The sequence below is a fragment of the Homarus americanus genome, unplaced genomic scaffold (assembly GCF_018991925.1).
Source record: "Homarus americanus isolate GMGI-L3 unplaced genomic scaffold, GMGI_Hamer_2.0 scaffold19244, whole genome shotgun sequence".
Taxonomy (NCBI): domain Eukaryota; kingdom Metazoa; phylum Arthropoda; class Malacostraca; order Decapoda; family Nephropidae; genus Homarus; species Homarus americanus.
In genome coordinates, this window is record NW_024742923.1 from 365,649 (window position 1) to 387,500 (window position 21,852).

The following is a 21,852-nucleotide window of genomic DNA, read 5'->3' on the forward strand; positions in this document are numbered from 1 at the left end:
AACCCCCATTAAACCCAATAAATGGGGAAAGGGTGGCCATATATCAAATAACATCTTTTAAGACCATTTTTCAGTACAATACACACTTACAATACTCAGCTGCATCCATGCTTCAGTACCATGAAAAATACTCAAAACAGTGCCACAGTAAACAATTTGTAAAGCATCTATAAACAAAGGACTGAGTGTGCAACATAAGTGAGCTGCATCCCAAGTGAGCATATGACAATCATGTACAGTACTGCAACCCAGTGGACCACACTATATTTGTTCTGATCTATAAACTTGTGTCTTTGACTGCTGAGGGTAGAGTCCAAAGGGACCATGTGACATTAGCGTGAAATGAACAGCCACAGGCCAGTTACCAAATTTCTAGTTCAGTTAAGTAAAGTCAGATTAATGGTAGTCTGCTGCATTAAAATTTGCACAATAATACTCCAGATCCTAACATAGCATTGTCCATTCATATGCTACACAAAAAAAAATAGATTTTTACTGATTAGAACAAGTACAGTACTGTATTGGTCAATACAATGGGTCATCATACATAACATTAACATATTCATGTGGGAACTGGCTTGCTCTGGGGATGGTATGTGACCCTTCATTTAATGAACCACACTAAGAGATTGTATACAGTAATGTCAACTTTTGTGTGTGTAATAATCCCTATCTTATTATCAGGGCGAGTGCAATTGGTGGTCAAAAGGCCTAACTATATGCACAAGGATACGATAATACTGAAATTAATAGTGCATCTCCAACTCAGATGTCACAAGATTTGTTTGACCCACCCTGAAACATCAGTCACTATAAGTCCAACTATGTAATCAACCTTTCACCTGCTATACTTCAACCTTTGGAGGTTGGGGAAGGGGAAGTTGAACAACTAATCCTTTGAGGCTTTGTGTATCAATGTGCTTGTTTTTCTTTTTTAATGGATTATGGATGCCACAGGAACTATAAATGTCTATCAAATGGTAAAAGTAACTAAAAACAGCTAAATTTCATGCCCCAGGAAACACTTTCTAGAAACTCCAAAAAATCCTTCCTCCTCTCTCCCTATAGCCTGGCTTAGAAGGGATTTTCTTTATACTGTATTGCAATTTTTCAAACTGTATACATACTATCATACCTCTTTTAACGGAGCCTCGGCAAACGGAATTTCATTTAACGGAGGAAAAAATTATTAATTTAATAAATACTGTATAATAATAACAACTATAGTTTCATTCAGGAAAAAATAATTCAAACATTAGTGCAAAAGAACCATTATAATCTGCTACCTAAGTGTGTTTTGTGAATATTTTATGCCCATTACGTCTGGGAAATGGCCTGCCAGCGTGTGTTTTGGTAAACCAGCCAAGGTGCCCAGGGAAGTCATTACTATGGACATGAAAATAAAAATGATACGAAAGGTTGAGGTAGGCAAGCATCAGGTCGGAAAAGTAGGTGCATAGAAGGAATGAGAGAGCGGTGGTAAACTACAAACCAAGTTCCGATAAAATTAACTGGCGATTGTTACTTAATACTGTGTATTTAGTTTCATTTATTATTGATATTAACAAGTCTTCATTGAAATTAAAAGTTAAACAGTGTCACCTTGTAACAGCCATTTGTGTTGTTTTATTATTGTTGTGCTAGTGTGGTTTGCTGGCTACTTAATGTTTACATTTTGTACGGAGACAGAGGTGGAAAATGACGTGTACAGGTATTTCTAAGTAGCTGCAACTATTTTCTCATGTTTACAACCCATTTTTGAGCATTTAATCATTATTCAGATATTCTCTATAAAAATAGTAGTATAGAAAGGGAATTATTACCATTTTGACTAATTTTGCTATGAGCAAGAACACATATCCACAAGCCCCTTGTTATAATGGCCTCTTTTAACGGATATTTTACTCAGTGGACCAGCCTTAAGAATGTATCTCATCCGTTATAAGAGGTATGATAGTATAAAAACATTGCAGAACTCTTAGAGGGGAAAAATTTTTAAATCACGAATGTAGAGTACAGTATTCATTCCTGTCTTATCTAACATGCCACTCAAGCATGTATGTACAACTGAACATACAAATAGAATAGGCAAATTGATAATGCTGGATACAATAGTGTTCAAATAATAGTTTTTAAGCATCATTGCATAATCATATGATATACAGAATATGACAATATCTATCACTTCACTTAGGGCAAACACTGAACCACAACTTTGAAGCCACATCACTAAAAATATTTAACACAGATGCAATTAAGAAGCTACATACACGTGAAAGTAAATGTCTTGTTAAATATGACGTAACAGCCATGGATGGGGGGGGTGGCGGCGGCTTGAACCCTTATTCAGGTATCATAATTCTGAGCAACAGAGAGAGGAGAGTTTGGGTGTGGAAAGGATTGGGTGAAGCCAGATGAGGATCAGACAGGTGTCAATGCCAAGCAACAAAGGAGGCACAGGAAGAAGGGGGCAGTATTTGTCTATTTACATGTAATTAGTGGGGATAAAGCTTAGATTATGAAATAAGATTAAGAAAATGGTATGAAACAAGACGAAATGGAAAAAATATATGTACAGTAGCTAAAACAACTACCTGTGCAGGTGGGGGTCGATATGCTCCAAAATTTTACGTGTGACTAGTGACAGCCCTCTTTTACCAAAATTTATCGCCCATGTTCTCAAATTGTTTCCACAAAGTATGCACAGATAGTTGCTTTAGCTTCTGTACAAGACAATTAAATAAAGATTAATTCTCATTAAGAATAGACAACACATACTTTCAAGAAAAGTACATTTACAAATCAAATACGCTTATATGTTTGGTAAAGAAGAGAAGAACTGATTTTGGCAGTAAGCAACAGAGATATATGGTATGTAGCTGTATGTGCCCTACTTGAAGGGACACTGGGAGCAAACCAGACTAAAAACGATAAAATAAAATAGTAAAATAAAATGCAATTCGTTGAGACAAGGTTTTACACAGGAAGAAAGAAAACCTCTTCTTATTTCTTGGGTTCCCAGAACATTAGCATAAAAAATAAACCTCGACTGAATTTGTAGAGTACATGAAGTATGACATGGATTAGTTTTCAAAAAAGTACAAATGAATATGAAGATCACTGAACATATATGCAGCGATGATCTTATAACCTTTCTGAGGAGAAGATCTTATCTTAATATGACATCACATCTAATAGTTTCTGATAATTTTCCGCATGTCATGACAAGAGTGGTTCAGAGATTTGTGCTTGGCTTTAAAGGTCCTTTAGTGTTCTGCCCTTGATCAAGGTGTGGATAGGAAATCCACAAGCATTGAGTTGCACAATATCTTTCTCTTAAAGCATTTGGGGTCATTTACTGCTGTCTCCTCATGGGGTACGAGTGAAAAAAATAAGCAGTAGCTCTTGTAATTTTGTGTAATATCATATCACTGCATATTGACTCTATCCCCCTTTAACAAATGTCATTGTGAAGGCATCTCAGGTGACACTGAAGATGCTGAAATGCAGCTTTCCAAAAGTGAACTATTATTAGTTTGGTCTTTTACACCTGCACTCTGCATCCAGTTACAGCCAAGAGGTAAACATAAAGGTTGCACTCCTAATAACCACTGTGGAATTGATGTCCCATCAGATCTGAGATATTTGTCAAATCCAGTTCTAGCATTCATAGATTGGTCAAAATGTGGTGGCATCATCATCATTGGCCAATATCTAGGCCAATGCGTGAAGGGGGTCATTTCACCATTGTCTGTGTGGGACTCAAAATCATACGGTAGTCCCATTGAACTATCACAGTGTCCATCCTCTAAGAGAACCACACCTGTCTTCCTGGTTATCTTTTTTTTTCTCCTTTGTGCATTTCTCTTCCTCTTTACTGGAAGACTCCGCTGTTTAAATCGCATTGACAATGACTCTCTCTTTCGTAAACTTAATTTTTTTGTGCTTGGCAGGGTATGATGAATTACAGGATAAGTCTTACTAAAACCTGCAACACTGTGTTGAGCAACATGATTCCCTTGCTCTTCTGCTTCACTATCTGACGGCAGTACCGTTGCTTCCATCTCTGTAGCAGAGTCAGTGTTTGAGGAACATAAAGATGCCAGTTCCATGTCAACTGACTCTATGTCAGTATCATCTCCTTCATCTCTTGATTTTATGTGTTTCCAAAATATACCACACAGAGAACACAGCTGCCCATCACACTCATGATCAAAATGGTCTTCCCATTCACTCTTATCTTTGGGAGGAGTTGCAAGAGTAGCATAAGTAAAATGCTCAGGTGTTACTGATACAATGTCTTCGTAGGCTACCTTCTTGCATGATATCTTGTCACCTACTCCATAGTCTTCTTCCTTTACTTCAAGAAGTAGATCCCAGTAAATTTCCTTTAAAGATGGTGCCTTGAAATTTCCATTTTCTTTACTTATATTCAAGAACTCTTTTTTTTCTTCTCTCTCATCAGACAAATCACATTCATCATTTAGAATTATTTCTTTTTCAACTTGTGTTTTCATAACTGGTAATTCTTCAGCTTTTATATTTACATAATCAAATGTAAGGGACAAATTTCTTGAATCTGTTGGAATTTCTGGTTTACAGGACTTTTCAACCTGATCAACAATGGCATCCTTGGCAACCTTCTCTACGTCTTCTCGTTTAACTTCAACATATGGTTCAATTATGTCACCCTCAATGTCCTCAATAGCAGTTGCTGGAAAACCAAAGTGCAAATCTCCTGAGCAACTCAAGTCAAGTGGTTGTTGAGAGTCATACTCATCAGTAGTTGCAGACAGATCAATTGTTTTACTGTGAGGTGGAGTTAAACGAATTAAATTGTCTTCTAGGCTTGCTGCTTTGGTGTGTAATGGGGTAACATGAATGGAATAATCTGGACTGACTATTTTACGGTGTGTTGGTGTTAGATGAAGTGAATGATCTGGGCATATATTTCTGTTGTGTGGTGAAGTTAAGCACACTAAACACTCTTCTGGAGTCACTAGTTTGCGGTGTGGTGGGGTTAAGCAAACTAGATCCTTCGACCTCACTGCCTTGCTGTGTGGTGGTGAGCTAACATGACTAGAATGATCTGGGGTTACGTTCTTGCTAAGCAAAGGAGCTACTCTGATACAATGACATCCTATGCCAGCAGCTTTGCTCTGCGATTGATTTAAGCAAATCAAATGTGTACCTGGGGTTAATTTAGCCTTTTCACATTTTTTTTCATCTATGATAGATACACAAGTACCCAATTCTGGGTCACGTGACGCAGTGATCACCGACCCACTAAGTGATGGTCGTATGCAAGACTCGGCTAAAGCAAACATATCAGGATCTATATTTTCAGAGCATGAATACAACTTAACTTTAATTTGCTGAACAGTTTCTTTCCTGTTAATGGTATAATTCTGGGTGACTAAATACTTGTTTCCTTTTAGTGTAGGTATATCAGTGTGTAATGAGATAATAGAAGAGTCCAGAGGTGGCAGGAGGGAAGTAGGTGGTGAGGAGGGGGATAAAGGTCCAGACAAAGATACTGGACTAAGGCTGCCATAATCACTAGAGGGGGAGCATTGGGGAGGCTCTAGATGTTTCACACGAGGTTTAACTGGTTTACTAATGTTTTCACCTGGATGTAGCTTCTTAAAGTGTTTGCTTAAGTTCATGTATGTTGAATAATATTTGTCACAGAAAGAACAATAATGTTCTGTGGGCACTTTATTTCTTGTGTGGTCTTTTAAGTGCATGCCAAATGCACTTCTTGTGATAAATTTGTTACACGTTGAACACTGGTAACCAATCAGAGGTCTGAGACCTGGAGAGGGAGTGGGGGTAGGAAAGAATGTGGGATAGTCAGGTACCACCTTATCAGGTTTGGGCACTTCCTCTGGGTATAGAGTAAATGGCAGGTAGGCTGGGATGGGTGGAACAATTGGGGTGGGAGAGATGGGACGGAGAGAGACAGCAGGAGGAAGGGACAGATGGAGTGTGGCTACTTCGTCCAGCCCAATAGCCACAGTCCCAAGTTCATGGAGCCATCTGGCCTCTCGGCAGCAGTTGGGAGAGTCAGACCCCATCTGCTGCCATCCCTTCCCTCCATGGCTGTTAACATCACGGCTTCCACACTTACAAGCATGCCTGCAGGGGACTATTGTTAGCTAACAGCACATGCAAAGCCTAATCACACCAAAGCCTGTGTATGCAAATAAACAAAGCAAAAGCAAGCATTGTGACAAGAAAAAACATTTATTGACTGAAGAAACATATCATCTTAACATTACTGAAAAACAAACATAAGCAAAAACTTAAAAGATCAATGAAATTCACCGAACAAGTCTGTCCTCAGAAATTAAAGCATGCAAGCAGCAGTACAGTAAACCCTCGATAGCTCGGCATTTGATAATTTGGTATTTCAAATAACTCGGCGTGGATATGGTATCGGAATATATTAGTATTACTCGAGAAATGCAGAGATGTGCAAAATTATCAGGGAAAATCTCAGCATATTTGGCCACCTGCACCACCTACCACGCCTCTGTGTCACCTACCATGCATCTGTGTCACCTACTATGATGCTTCATGGGTTGATAATATTTTATTTTTGTGTTTTTGTAGGAGGGAAGTGCCTCGATAAGTCGGAATTTGGGATAACTAAGCAAGGCCAGAGCCCCATAGGTGCCGAGCTATCGATGGTTTACGGTAGCTGTTAATATTGACATTTTAAAAAGTGGTAAAAAGGAGCCAACACAAAGTGGCATGCAGGGGATAAATTTATAGCCAAGGATAACACAGGCCTGTAAGTGGATTAAAATGGGAGGTTCAATCTGTTCTGATCACCAATAAATGAGTAATGCACATGACCATGCAAAGAGGCAAGCACAGAGTAAGCATGTGCCTCTCTACTAATGAAGAATTCCTTTGTACTAAGGGCAGAGTTGGAAAAAAGCACGTCATAAATCATTTATGACGAGACACTAATTTAATTCATGTAAAAAATGTCATTATGAAATCACAAGTGTACAGAAAACAATTAGATGTGAAAAAACATAAACAATTCCAATGAATAAAGCTGTTTCTTATGCAGCATTGTATTTAGATCAGATAAAGAAAGCTTGAATTCCTCTGTTCTTGTAATTTGAAGCAAGCTCTTACAGAGATAAATTAAATTAATAGCCGATACACTTATACTTCAGACAATTTGATAATAAAAGAAGCAAACAAATCACTTCACTACCAAATTTGACTTGATTCAAAATAATTTCTTAAGCATTTTCTAGTCACAGAAGCTATTTTTAGTCAATGATTTATTATGAATGTTGAAGAGGTGTTAAAATGTATGTACAGTAAAGCCTCCGATAACGACGGTTCTACTAACAACGATTCATATTTAAGACCCTGGTTAATTTAGAGGTGGATAACTGACATCTTGGATGTAAACACTGACAACAACAAAGCCGTCTCATCTCCTTTTGTGTTTTAATAATCTACGTAGTATTAATGAATTATATTGTTCATTTCGCATATACAGGTACTCCTCGACTTACGACCATCCGGACATACGACCGCCTCAGTCGTACCCAAATTTTGTAAAATTACGTATTTTCGAGCCCCAACGTTAGTGATTGCGCTGTGTATACTGACAAAATTTTTTTTGGTAATTCCCTTTAAAATGGCTGGCAAGCTTAAAAGTGACAGTTTTGTGGTGCTGAGAAGAAAAATAGACACCCATTTTAGATTTTCTATGTATTATTTTCACATTTTCAACCAATTCGACTTACGACCTGGATTTAGGTCCCTAACCCCGTCGTAAGTCGGGGACTGCCTGTATAATGATTAATTCAATTGAACACATATTCAGTAATAAACAATAATGAATCTTTTGTACATATTCTTAATAAGATAAATGACACAGTTTCCTTGAGTGCGCATGTATACTTTGGCCTTCTCAATCCATCTCGCTTTTTTTCTTTGCCATTAGTGGTTAGCTACTTCTATTGTTCCATTTATTAACATTAAATAACATAACTGAAAACTTATATTCATTTTTTTACATTAATTTTACTCCAGCTACAACCAGGGTCTTATTTTCTTGTTTCTTATATAGAACCATCATCCCGGGTGTAAACAATAATGAAAACAATAACGTCCCATCTACTCTTGTGACCATATTATTATTCATTTATACCGTATAAGGTGCATTCATGAACATTATTTAAAGAATATAGTTTGCATTTTTCATTAATTCTATTGCTTTGGGGGAAAAAAGGGTAAAAAGCCAAACAAAATATATGAAAAAGTCAGAGTTTGAAATGCATCTCATTAGTGTTGCTTTATTTAAATGGCAATTAAGGATTCACGATACGATGATTCACCTTACACTGCAATATCGGAGGACACATTACCGTCGTTATTCGAGGCTTTACCGAAATATGAACACATTCATTTATGATACCAAAATTAAAAATTGGGCTAATTTAATTCATTTGATCGAAATCATTTGCAACCCTGGCCAAGAGAGACTTATAACCATAAAGTAAAGTTCAATACACATACTGTCATAAGGAGCAATTATCAAGGATACATTGAGGCGCTCCCATTGATGACGGAAGGATGACGAATAAACCGTTTTGGGTAAAAACATAGTCGGGCTTCCTGTTGAAACAAGGATCTGATTTGGGCGCCATTGGTTGATTCGTCACTATCAATGGGAGCGCCTCAATTGAAGAAAGGTTACTAATAACAAAGTACAGCAAAAGTAATTACAGGGCACATGGACACAGAAATCTGGCATAAGCTACCTGGTGAGCTACACATAACTTTGTCTTGCTTAAAGAAGATTGAAAAGATCTACTCACTTTTTGTTGCAAAGCACGTCATTTATGGAGGGCTGGGCGGCAGCTGAGGACCGAGAAGGATCTTCTGGGTGAGGACCAATATCCTTGCCAGCTAACCAAAGTTCATATCGCTCTGGTTGAAACCGCTTCACAAATGTGTCCATGGAGATCTTCACCATGTCACCACTGTCAACATAAAAAAAAAGTTTATGAACATGAAACAAATCAAGTATTTGTAAACATCTGTAGTTAGAACAATTCCTCTAAAGATAGTGTGTCCTCAACATTATAAAACATTTGTAAATACAGTTATGTACAAAATACCTATGAGCTTAGACTACATCTATGATCACTATACACCAAGTAAATCTATGTTTATAAGTTATAAACTTTCTTCTCTTCACACCTACCGGCACTGGCATTGGGTAGCTCTCTTGCCATACTCTACCCATCTTGGCATGGCAAAATTGGTTGACTCAGCACAGTTGAATCCATGGTTAAACCCAGCATGGTAGCCATATGGGAAAGTGATCATGATGTGTCCAGCCTCCTGTGTGATCTGAAAATAGATTGTATAGCTGTAATGTATGCTGCATTATACAGTACAAGTTACAACCCAACTTTTAGTACATTCTTTAATACCTTTCCCCACTATAATGCAGTATGGCTGGCATAAAGACAATACACACGGACACACATTATCCTTTCATTCACTATCAATGCAGTAAAGGATGTGTGTTGTTATGGTACAAATAACTAAGAGTTGTTTATAGACAACAAATTGCACCAGATAAAGCATTTGCTTCATTGGACAATTTCTTTCAAGTAGGTAACTGAGATGTCATTGGTTGATTAATTATTTAGAGCAAATTTGACAACACCAGCAAGTTATCTTGCTGCACAGTGATTGCTGGACTTAAGATTTAATGTGACCTATATTCCAAGAAAAGTCAATTACCTAAGCTGGAAAGTGGTGTCAAGATATCATGAGATGATCATACCCATGTCTTGCACTTACATGAACTCTTAGAAGTCACATGACCTATTTTCTATAATATGTGATAACATTAGATAAACAATCTCAAGAAAGCTGGTGACTAACATGCTGCATTGGTGCAGAACCAGAGTGGGTCAAGTAATGTTACCCATATTTCTTAAAAAATAAGTCCCATTGACCTACTTTTCCAAGAGGAAACAGGGTATCCTTTGATTATAATACATAAGATGTCTGGTAAATTGAGCACAAGTAGATACATAGGAAAAAAAACACAACATGTCCAATACTTCTACAAAATAAAAAGGTCAGTGACAATTTTTAGAGGTGACTAAGTCTGGTAGTAGTAGTGTACAATGTTGCATTACAGAAATATGACTACTCAGACGTAAATGCCAACAACAATGATTATGATGTCAGGGGTAAGGCATAAGTTCTTGAACACCTCATACAAGCAAGCTAATAAATAACTCTTCAATATGACATAACACTCCAAGAAAACCTTTATATAAATATTAAGCTATAGAATATCATCATGGGGAGAGCCAAAACTGTTCTCCAAACTCACAAATAATATTACTTATAGTGTTGATAAAATGGAGGTCTCCCACCACACGTGGCTCCACCATCCCCACACCAAAATAGTAGTAAGTTTTTTAAGCACTCTTACCAAAAAAAAAAAAAAAAAAATGCATAATTTAATTCTCTATCCTTGAACAGCAAAAATTTACCACCTGCAGAGTATATTAACTTTTGTTGGTAGGTGGTTATATAACTGCAGAAACCTATCCTTCTATCACTGAGCTGAGTTAGGTTGTAAGCGCCAAAGTAAGTAATACAGTAATGTATCAATGTAAAGGTTTGCTGAAATGGTTAAGAACTAAAAGTGAGTGATCATGAATGATAAATCCCTCAGCTTCCGTACAAATGCACTTACAATTACAGTACAGAACTTCATATTAAAAGATCAACGGTAACTGATAAGGGTAAGAAAATATTCTCGTATCTGCTCATCAATAAACAAACCTTGTCATACGGGATGGAATATTGTTTGAGAATTTGCGGAGACATCAGAGACATCTTGTGGCGCAGATAAGCAGGACACGCTTTAAACGAATTGGGAAAAAAGCCGTTAGCCAATCGTTCCAACCTACGTCCATGCTCTGGCGGTATGGCGTACCAGGTCTTGGGTGATCCAAAATGAAGGTAGTTAATGCTGAAAAATAAAAACATATTAACAGGTTATCTAATAAACGCATAGAAAGAATACCACAAACGGTATCAAATATACCAATGTGACATTCACCTGTGACTAACCAATGATAAGACCTGAATTTGCTATATGTGCATTATCTTAGGATCAGCCTTATAGTGCACGATTCATCATGACTAATATAACATCTTCAATTAAAAAATATAAAATATTATATCATTTGTAATTTAACTTGAAAATAAAAGGATAAGCTATATCAGAAGACATTCACTCAGGATGGACTCCTAAGAAAGCTTTCAGCACAATAGCTTACAACAGCCACTACAACTTACTGTATATTATTTGATATGGAATTATCTTTCTAACAACATTATTTATTCCCTTTGAGTGATACATGATGGCTAGATTTGGCTACTTGTACACTTAGACAACTGATTAATGAATACACCAAGGAATACCTGAATGGAGATGCACATTACACGACAATATTATTTATTAAGTGCAGAAAAATACACTACAATACCATTTACTATGTGCTGAAAACATGTCGTGAAAAGCGTGCGTGCGTGTGTGTGTGTGTGTGTGTATATACAGTAAACCCCCGCTTTATGCGTTTCCACGTTTACGTGGTACCCTGCCGAAACCGGAATGCTCACTTTCCGCGGAGTGTGTACCCTTTTACGCAGAGAGCGGCGCGAGCAGGGTGCGCACAAGGTCGCCCAGTCATCAAAACATTGCTGAGTTCTTCACCTGCCACCCACCACAGCCGGCCCAAGTCAGTGATAGTGATAATGATAGTGAGGATATGGACTTATATGGACTTTGAGGGGTTTGACAAAGATGCCCTGCAAGCCTCTGTGGTGGATAGTGATACAATTGATACAGGCGAGGGCCAATAATCTGCCCTCTGCCTCGGAACCAACCCCCCATCCCCGCGTGCCCAGCCATCTTTTCTACTAGTGTAAGTGTTAAAAAACCTAATATTGATATTTCTCTTAATTATTAATTGTGTGTGCATACCATCATAAAATTAATTACTTATTTTTACTACAACGTAGGTATTGTGTCTGAAAAATTGGAGTTTGGGGGTCAGCCCGGTCTCTATTTCAATTAATCCCATATGTTATGTTGTACAGTTTAACGTTTCTCACTTTACGCGGGCTGCCGTGGGTTCAATTGACCGCGTAAAGTGAAGGTTCACTGTATGTATGTATGTATGTATGTGTATATATATATATATATATATATATATATATATATATATATATATATATATATATATATATATATATATATATATATATATATATATATATATATATATATATATATATATATATATATATATATATATATATATATATATATATATATATATATATATATATATATCATGGTTACTTACATACAACATTTCACAGTACAAAACAATCATCTCCGTGAAAACCGTTGTTAATATCAAAACAAGCCTGATTTTCAACCCAGAGTTCTATCTCATATTTTTAGTGTTGATTACCTGTTTTACTTAACATGTTATGCACTTAAAAGACCTTAGCTGTTGAAGTGCAGTAATAACATTACAATATAACATCATCTGATTTTCTTGAAATAGTCCAGATAAGCAGTGTTATGTCAAGACCCCATAATTCTTCTTTTTTTTTTGCGACTTTCGTATTTTTCACACCGGGGTCTGTCCTAATTAGTCCAGTTTATTGAGGAATTACTGTACTTAAAAAAAAATTCCATTTGGGCTATCAAGAAACTTTGAAACTCATCCCTGGAAAAATTAAAGGGTAGCTAACTTTATACCTGTAAGAGCAAAGTTAGGGACTACTTTAAATATAAAGAAGTAAAGGGATAACTCTGCATCAGCAAATTTAATGGTGATGGTCAAGTCCACCCTAATACACATTGGAAAACATATAAGATATTAACTCAAGACAATTACCTATACAAATCCATGTCTTCTGTGTGCCAAGCAAATGTGGTCTTCCACATACCAAAGTAGAGGTATGCTGTATTAACTCCATCGATGCTGATACCATAGTCCTCATTCACATAATCCAATATTGACCCCAAATTATTGATGTTCCATTCCTGAAAAATTACAGTGGAGAATGGATCAATAAGGTACTTGCATGCATATAGAATATATATATAGAGTATATATATATATATATATGACCCACCTCCAATTTGCATCTTTTCCTTCTACAGTATATTTTACTGGGGAACTTTATATCCTCTGTCATTCTTCCCTCTACCATGCTTAACCTATACACTCTCATCACTCGGTATACAGTAAACCCCCGAAGATCCAGACACAAATTTTGGGGGTTCTGGGCAAAGAAGCCTCCTAGAATTTTCCCTAAGAAGCGTTCCCAAACCGGAGCAAAGAGCATTTTAGGCCCATAAGCACTGCTTTACCGGTCAGTTGCTTGGACTCAGGTGTCCGAGGAGGTGGGAAACATAAACAGAGTTGACAATTGTTGTTTGTGGAAATATTATATCATTCACTCTAGTAATGATACAATGTTTGTTATTATGTTATCATAGATAAATGCATAGTTTATATATGGTAATTTGTTTATCACTACATTAGTACTGTATTTTTGTTGTTTTTTATATCATTTATTATTCGCCGGAAAATCCGGACAATCAGCTTTTCCGGATAGGTGGTCCCTCCCCCTTTAGTCCGGAGCTTCGAGGGTTCACTGTACTTCTTTTTAAATCAGTAGCTAATAGACAGATACTAGGCATGCTGTAACCACTTAATATGGCCCAAGCTCGACTTATATTGACATTCCTATAATCTCTTCCCTTACACTTATGTAAACCACACAGCACATACACAAATACAGTATTTCAAGAACACTCAAGCACACAACCAAACGTGTCTGTTATCAGACACAATAGCAACTTCATACGGCCATCAGACCTGAATAACGATGAAGGGTATGAAGACAAAAAAAATATTATGTCCGCTAAAGTGGTCACCAGTTCAACTACCTTAAATGTATAATAAATGCAAAATCTTAGGATCATAACAGATCATCCAAATAATCCAAAACAATACTGTATATATACTAGTTTTAACGAATTTGACTCGGCAGCTTTTAATCAGATTCTCTGCACAATGGTGGTATGAATACAATGCAGTACAGGTATATCGGAACCTGTTATTTACACAAGTAAATCAATGTACACAATTTACGCCTCTGGATGCCGGGTTCAAACCAAGGCCACCACAGTTGGTAGTCAGGCAGCTAGTTCACTGGACAACAATGGGTTTAACTACAAACTTGTAGCTCAAGGTTCCCCACCCGGTGGATTAACTCTGACTATCACCATGGTGGCCTAAATTTGACTTCAATAAAGAAATTTTCATGCTTTTAAAATCTAATGAGCAACAGTTAACAGGTCATACTCACGCCAGTCTCCTCCATTTGAAACTGACACTATACAGTATCAATGTTGTAACATATTTTATTTTTTTAAGCACTTATATTAGTTACCTTCACATCAGGATCTGTAATGCTGCCTGAAACATCAGCCCCGTATATTGGAGAAACATAAGTAATGTTTTTCCAGTATTTTCGTTCCAAATCTTCGTATGAAGAGTGTTTGGGTGTTCGATACCTGTAAAAAAGTAAATATATATTCATCTTCTTTGCACTTCTTTTAACATTCCCTGACTCTGTGTGATTTTTCATTTTCAAAACTCTATGACCTGCTAAAAATATATTTCCTCAATGTGGGATTCCATTACCTCTTCCACAATTAATCAACACCTAATTGTGAATCTCATCACCTAATAAAAGAAAGCTAAATTTTTCTCCTAATTGTTGCCTTAATTTTTACTTCCCCTTTCTTCATACAGTGTACTTTACTCGTTACTGTCGTCATCAAAGGGTCATTCAGAAATACTAGGCAGTACAAATATGTCATGAAATCATGAGACACGCTACATTTTTATTTGGCTGCTACCGAAAAAGTCAAATGGCAAGGTTAATTATTGTGATTTACCCCTTTTTCTAAACATACCTGTCATTGTTGGCCAATTCATTGAATTCCTGAACAGTCATAGGTTTTTTCTGAATGTTAATCTGTTGGTAGAGTCCCTGTTTACCAGTCACAACCTGGCAAATGGGAGCTGGAATCGTAAGGTCCAGAGCTTCAACGTTATACCCACTCTTGCGGGGACACCATTCTGACGGTGGGATGATCTGCAATGATCACAAAATTGTTATGAACCCACTTCATCAACCACAGATTTTCTCTGGGGAAATACGAAACTAACTGAAACAACCCCAACAACTCTTTACATAAACTGTTCACAGAATTTAAAATACAGTAGAACCAAATGGGCTGCAAGGAACATACTCCATCCCTCGTGATGCAATTCCAGTAATATATTTTATTACAATAATATGTATATAAACTATATATATGTGATATATATGTTCAGTGCTCTAATCAGATTTAATACAGTATGGACCTTACGAGAGCTAATAGGCACGAGATGACTTGATGTATAAACTTGCTGGAGGGAGGGGGTGAGAGGGGGAGGCTAGCCTTGCTTCATTTGCCAGTTTGTTTTAATTCATTCATTATTATATCATAATTAGCCTCTTACAGTGTACTGTATTTTTCATCATAAATAACATAACACAGTATTAAATAGAAAAACGTACATCATATACTGTAGTACTGTATAATATGGATTTTTATTTCAATATACAATTAAGGAAACATGCACAGTAAAAGGAAACATACACGACATTTATTGCACATTAAAATTTCAAGGGTCATCAAGGGGGAAGGGGGGGCACTAATGAGTGGCTGCTTAGTGCCCAGAACCTCCCCCCCCTTTTTGGGGGGGGATTCCAGACAATTGGAAAGTCCGGACCCCCTTTCCCCCCAAATTGAACAGACTTTCAAGGGTTTACTGCATCAAGGGTGCAAGGCAGTGATTTTCAACCCCCCTTTTTTTTACGGGTATTAGCCCACCCGGGCACAGGTCACCGACCCACATCGGGGCCTGGGGGGCAAAAATGTAATAGTAGTAGTAATAATTCATAGTAAATAAAATTTATAATAAAAAATAAAACATTTAAAATTTAATAATAAAGTACTACTACTTATAATAATAACACTAATAATAATAATAATAATAATAATAATAATAATAATAACAATAATAATAACAATAATAATAATAATAATAATACTGTAATAATAAAAATAAATACAAAAAAAAATCAAAAGTGAGAAAAAAATATATATGTTGAGTTGTCAATAGTAAGAAACAATTGAGATCCTGCAATTGTGTATAAATGAGGCAGAAAGTCAGGTCAGCAACCTGGGACTTGGTCACAATTTTCGTGATGCCATGCGGCAGCAGGGTCTACCATTAAACAACACATTATGCTTTCAATATCTTCCCAGGCGGTAGTACCTCCCTGTTTGGTAGCTGCCATGGCCCCCAAGGGAGCCACGGCAAGAATTTAGGGGAGCCACGGCGAGCTGTTACAAATTGTACGTTTCCAAATAATGTTGGTTGTCTGAATTAAACAAAACTTGTATTTCTTATTTTGACTTGGCAGAAGAGAATTTTCATTCTTTTTTGTCATTTTGTTTAATCATAACGACAATACAATTTTAATATTTACATACTCTGGTGCTATTTTTTTTTACGGATTATTTAAGATTTCACAGGTCCAGTCCCTGTCTGTGTGACAGGCGCTGGACCGAGCTGCTGAACTGACTTGTTCAGTACGTGTCCGTGTGTCATCCCTTTGCAAGTGGTGATAGGACCGAATGGGGGGGGGGGGAATGAAGGAGGCCACGAGGATGTTGAAAATTCCTCAAGGGAGGAACGGAGTGAAAAAGGTTGAGAACCACTGGTGTAAGGCAACAATGTGTGACCTCACTTCAGCCTGTGTACACTGCACCTGTGATTTATTGACTTCAAGTTTGCTACACACTCAGTTTTTGCCCATACTGTATTTGTCTGGCCAAACAAACCCAAATTGTGCATTTTCCCTCTACATCTGGCAAATACAGTATGTTCCTGGAGAGAAAGAGCTGTTACAGGGGGTCCTCGTTATAAGTGGTCAATAGGGACCAAAAAAAACTCACTGATAATGAAACCACTTATAAAGGGGGAATTAATTTCCATATGAATTAATAGGAACAGGGCTTAATTGGGACCATCACATTGTAAGTGACTCAAAGTTTAATTTTATAAAGGTGTTGAGGTAATGTTCCCCGGTCACAGTCATAAGATCGTGGGTTCACATCTTGGCGGGGTGAGGTGTTGATTTATTTATTTATATATATATATATATATATATATATATATATATATATATATATATATATATATATATATATATATATATATATATATATATATATATATATATATATATATATATACATACATAATATATATATATACATATATATGTATATATATACAGTGACCCCTCGTTTAACGAACACCTCGGTTAACGTAATTTCGATTAACGAACTGCCTTCCATAAGGATCTTCAATTCGGTTAACGAACTTCTTACGAACCGACCTCAACATGTTTTCGCTTGCACTGACCGGGCAACCAGCTTTAGTATCAGTCCGCCAATACATTAATCGGTTCTAGGGCTTAAATTCCTTACTATTTTGGTAAATATCAAGAAGTTTATACTATTCAATAATTTTAAAAGTTTAATATTCAATTTTTTAGTAATTTTAACAATTATTGAACAAAATTGAAGGTAAAGTGACTAGTTTAATGCGCGGCATCCAGCCTCTTAACACAGCAAACAGGCGTCAGTCTCTCTCTGTTTTCACTGGAGGTAACATCTTGCTTGAGACTCTCTTCAACTAAACGCTTTTTTTCTGTGTTTCCAAGCAAATTATTGGTCATTTTGAAATATATTTTATATATTGACAATATATAATGCAGTGCAGCGTTGATTTAAAGAAAATAATCTTGAATTAAACCAGAGAGCTAAAATTTTATGGGTGAAATGGCACCATGGGGTGACTTCTCTTCCACCCCAATGCCTTCTCTTCTTCCTTCTCCTCCACCCCCATTCTAAATCCCATCATCATCATCATCATCCAGGAGCCTTCTACATACACACCTCAAAGTAAGTGAACTTTTCTACCATTTTTGTTGAATTTAGGAAATTTTCGGTGAGCTGGAACCAATTACCCAAAAACCCATTGAAACAATGGTTTTTCGGTTAACGAGCGACCTTCTGGAGCGGATTGAGTTAGTTAACCGAGGACACTGTATATATATATATATATATATATATATATATATATATATATATATATATATATATATATATGTGTATATATATATATATATATATATATATATATATATATATATATATATATATATATATATATATATATATATATATATATATATATATATATATATATACACACACACACACACACACCTTGGAAACATTTGTTAAACACTTGATTACACATTGTTTTATGTGTTGACGAGACGCAAGCTACCTAACTAGGCACTCTCACACTCAGTTCAGTGAAAATGGTTCATGAGACATGCTCACCACTTTTCTTACGACAAGTAACTTCTAATTTCATGTCCATCCCACAGCTACCACGCTTCCTTTTAGCCACTATGCCACCTTGCTTCGGCTACAAAAATAGTCCACCAATGTCACCAAAGACACAACAAAATTGAAAATTATAGTTTTTGGAGCACTTCAAAATAATACCTGTGGACACAGGTGACTGGTACTGAGCATGCATAACACAGGTGAGAAGGATGAATTTCAAGAGAATGGTAGGTGGGTGGGAATTTTAATCTCTCAAACACTGCTCCCAAAGATTGACGGATTTCAGCCTTAGAATCCTCTTAACTGCGGGGACTTTTTACGTGTAGGTCACAAATATATGATCATTTAGGTACGAAGCCACTTACAGTATAATGAGGACCCCCTGTATCTATTTGTGCTTGATCACTGTAATATTTACCTTTTTATTTCCCTAGTACAGCAAAGATTAATTATGGTAATGTTTGATAATCCTGCTATAAATATGCTTTGGAAAAATTTCATCTGGTAACTCTTTCACTATCACTACCGCTATAGCTGACAAAAGCAATTATCAGGAACTAGCTGCTACCTGCCAAGATTGCCAGTGTTTAATAAAGGCTATAAAATACTTATCTAGCTACTTTAAATAAAAACCATGTGTTTTAATTTTAAATTTTTAATACAAGTAATATTTAGTTCAAATGAATATCTCAAGACACATACCGGTAATAATTGGAGATTAAAAACAAAGTGACAAACGAAAAAAAAATCCTTTTTTTAATGAAACTCCACTGTGCGGTAAATCTCAATTAACTCTGTTGTGAATTATTTGGAATAATTAAAAAAATTACCCAGTCACACATTGATGATAAAGTTGGTACAGACATGATTTTTGCATAAGCAGAGCAAAAGGATTGCACAATCAACAAATCTCCCCTTCAAACGTTCAACTTTGTTTGCATAAACAAGTCTCAGCAAAAGTTTCAATGTGTGTAGCATGCTTTAGCCACAAGCAGTCATATTTCAGGTCCAGCCAACATTGTGGGGGGAACTAGGAGGATAAAGGGTGTATGGTCTAGATAATATTTTGCAGTGAAGACAACAGTGATATCTTGCAGAAGCCAGTTAAAAGAAGAGATACACTAGATAAGCCCTGTCTCTTCACTTTCACCCTTCATCCTCCAAACATCTCTCATCTCTCACTTGGTCACACACTCAAGAAGAAAGGGAGGAGGCAATGAACAAACTAGGGAAAATAAATCAATAAAGTACAAAAGCAATGTATTACAGTACTGTACTGTATTAACATTTATAGGAATTCTCACCTTTGCCAAGCCAGCCTTATTAGCTCCCTGAGACTCAATATAAGTGATGTAGGAAGTGAAGTCCTTGAACTCCTCCCAGGTTGGGCGGAACACCATAATCTTTGGTTGGTCCCCCATCGTGGACTTCAACTGTCAAAACAGCAGCAGAATGATTACAGTATACAGTAGAATCACATGGTCGAGGAACACTGCTTGCAGTACAAATGGGCAGAAGTATTACTAGACAATTAACCTAACCATTAGAACCTGAGTTACTACTGTAATGTTAGGATTGTAACCCAAAAAAAACCTGCTGATCAAATAGAAGCTATAAAATTTGGTGTTAAAATGAGGAGAAAATGAATATCTTATGGTCCAAAAGCTTATGTTCAATAACATGACTAAGTTAGTGTGTAAGGCTTATTCAATATTATCTAAAGAAAATAATTACCTAATTAGCAGGAATAATAGCTTGGGAGGGGGAACTAGCAGGAGCATTGGTGTCATGTTGAGGGGAACTAACAGGAGCATCAGTGACATGAGGGGGAAACTTGCAGGAGCATTCGTGTCATGTGGGGGGGGAACCTGCGAAAGCATTGATGTCAAGTAAGGGAGAGGGGACATCAGGTGCGGGGGTGGGGGGGGGGGAAGAGACTTACACAGGGCAGCCTAAGGTAGAGCTAATGTGTAATATAAACATGCAAGATGTGAGCATATTAGTAAACAGCATATGCATGGGTGGTGGTTTTTTTTGCATTATGTGTTGTGTATTTGGGTGACAAACACACACACACACACACACACACACACACACACAATGCATGCCCTGTATATCCATATGGACTGTAGCAATCAAACTTAAACCTTTTGGAAATCTAATTTATATACTGCCATGCTCCAGGTATGAATTAATGTAGAACAAAATATAAATTCTAAATATTCAATAACAGTACATATACTACCTTCTTGACCTGCTTTGGCGAGTCACTCTTATCATATTCTTCTTCAGACATGTTTTCAAATTTTTTATTGGTTCTTTATCATCCGCTTGGTAATGTGGCTAATCTTTTCTTTTTTTTTTAATAAATTTTAGTACACACAGCCATGGTCTTCTTTCTTCACTAACCCACCATTTTCAGGTCTTGGCTTTGACGTTTTTTTTTCCAAGAGCGAAGAGGATTTGAGACTCAGTGGTTAATTTTTTTTATGCACCTGTTTCATTACTTTGTCCATATCTATGTTTCTCTGAGTCTAAGGACTGCCTCTGCCTTGACAATTTCAACCAACAAAGCAGATTACCCGAGTCTTGTTTCTGGGTCAGTAACCTAATGCTTTACATTCTTGTGGGTAAATAGAGAACTGTCATTTCATATTCTATTTTCCTCTTCACTGTACATTTGCATTCAACCACCACAATTTTGCCTCATGTTATTTCCACTTCTTTATAAAGTCTACAGTTTTGTCTTCTTACACAATATATTGGAAGGACATATCTGTACTGTAATTACAGTACAGTAGTTCCAAAATTTGTATTTTCTACACACACAAATTTGTCAGTTTCCCTTTTCTTGCCTGTGCATTAAAAAAATTAAATACCTTTAAAACATGTATTCTTTTCATGCAAATTAACAGGAACATACAGATTATTATTTCAAAACACTTCACATCTATTTCTTTTGACTTATGACACATTTTCTTGTTCTTAAAATCAATTATGTTCTTATTTCTATCGGGCCAAAATAAATTGTTAACTTCCAGATATGAAACAATCAATTACCGGTATGTTCTTATTTCTATTAGGCCAAAAAATTTTTTTTATTTCCAGATATGAGACAAAAGTTTTTTATGGGATTAGCCCACCAGAGCACAGGTCAATGACCAACATTGGGGCCTGGGGCAAAAATATTATTATTATTA

General features: G+C 36.5%; 1 protein-coding gene across 4 annotated transcripts in view; it reads right to left on the bottom strand.

The window, feature by feature from the left end:
* LOC121877084 overlaps positions 1-21,852 on the bottom strand; it is a 42,337-nt gene that overhangs the window by 12,740 nt on the left and 7,745 nt on the right. For 3 of the 4 annotated variants that reach the window (XM_042382725.1, XM_042382726.1, XM_042382724.1), the window contains exons 2-9: positions 20,898-21,507; positions 19,957-20,085; positions 15,086-15,267; positions 14,557-14,680; positions 12,990-13,138; positions 10,855-11,044; positions 9,245-9,393; positions 8,856-9,020 (exon numbers count right to left, since the gene is read on the bottom strand). In XM_042382725.1, the coding sequence (XP_042238659.1) occupies positions 8,856-9,020; positions 9,245-9,393; positions 10,855-11,044; positions 12,990-13,138; positions 14,557-14,680; positions 15,086-15,267; positions 19,957-20,085; positions 20,898-20,948 (1,139 nt within the window). In that variant the 5' untranslated portion in view covers positions 20,949-21,507. The remainder of the gene's footprint in view (positions 1-8,855; positions 9,021-9,244; positions 9,394-10,854; positions 11,045-12,989; positions 13,139-14,556; positions 14,681-15,085; positions 15,268-19,956; positions 20,086-20,897; positions 21,508-21,852) is intronic. The other variant, XM_042382727.1, reaches the window with a different exon arrangement.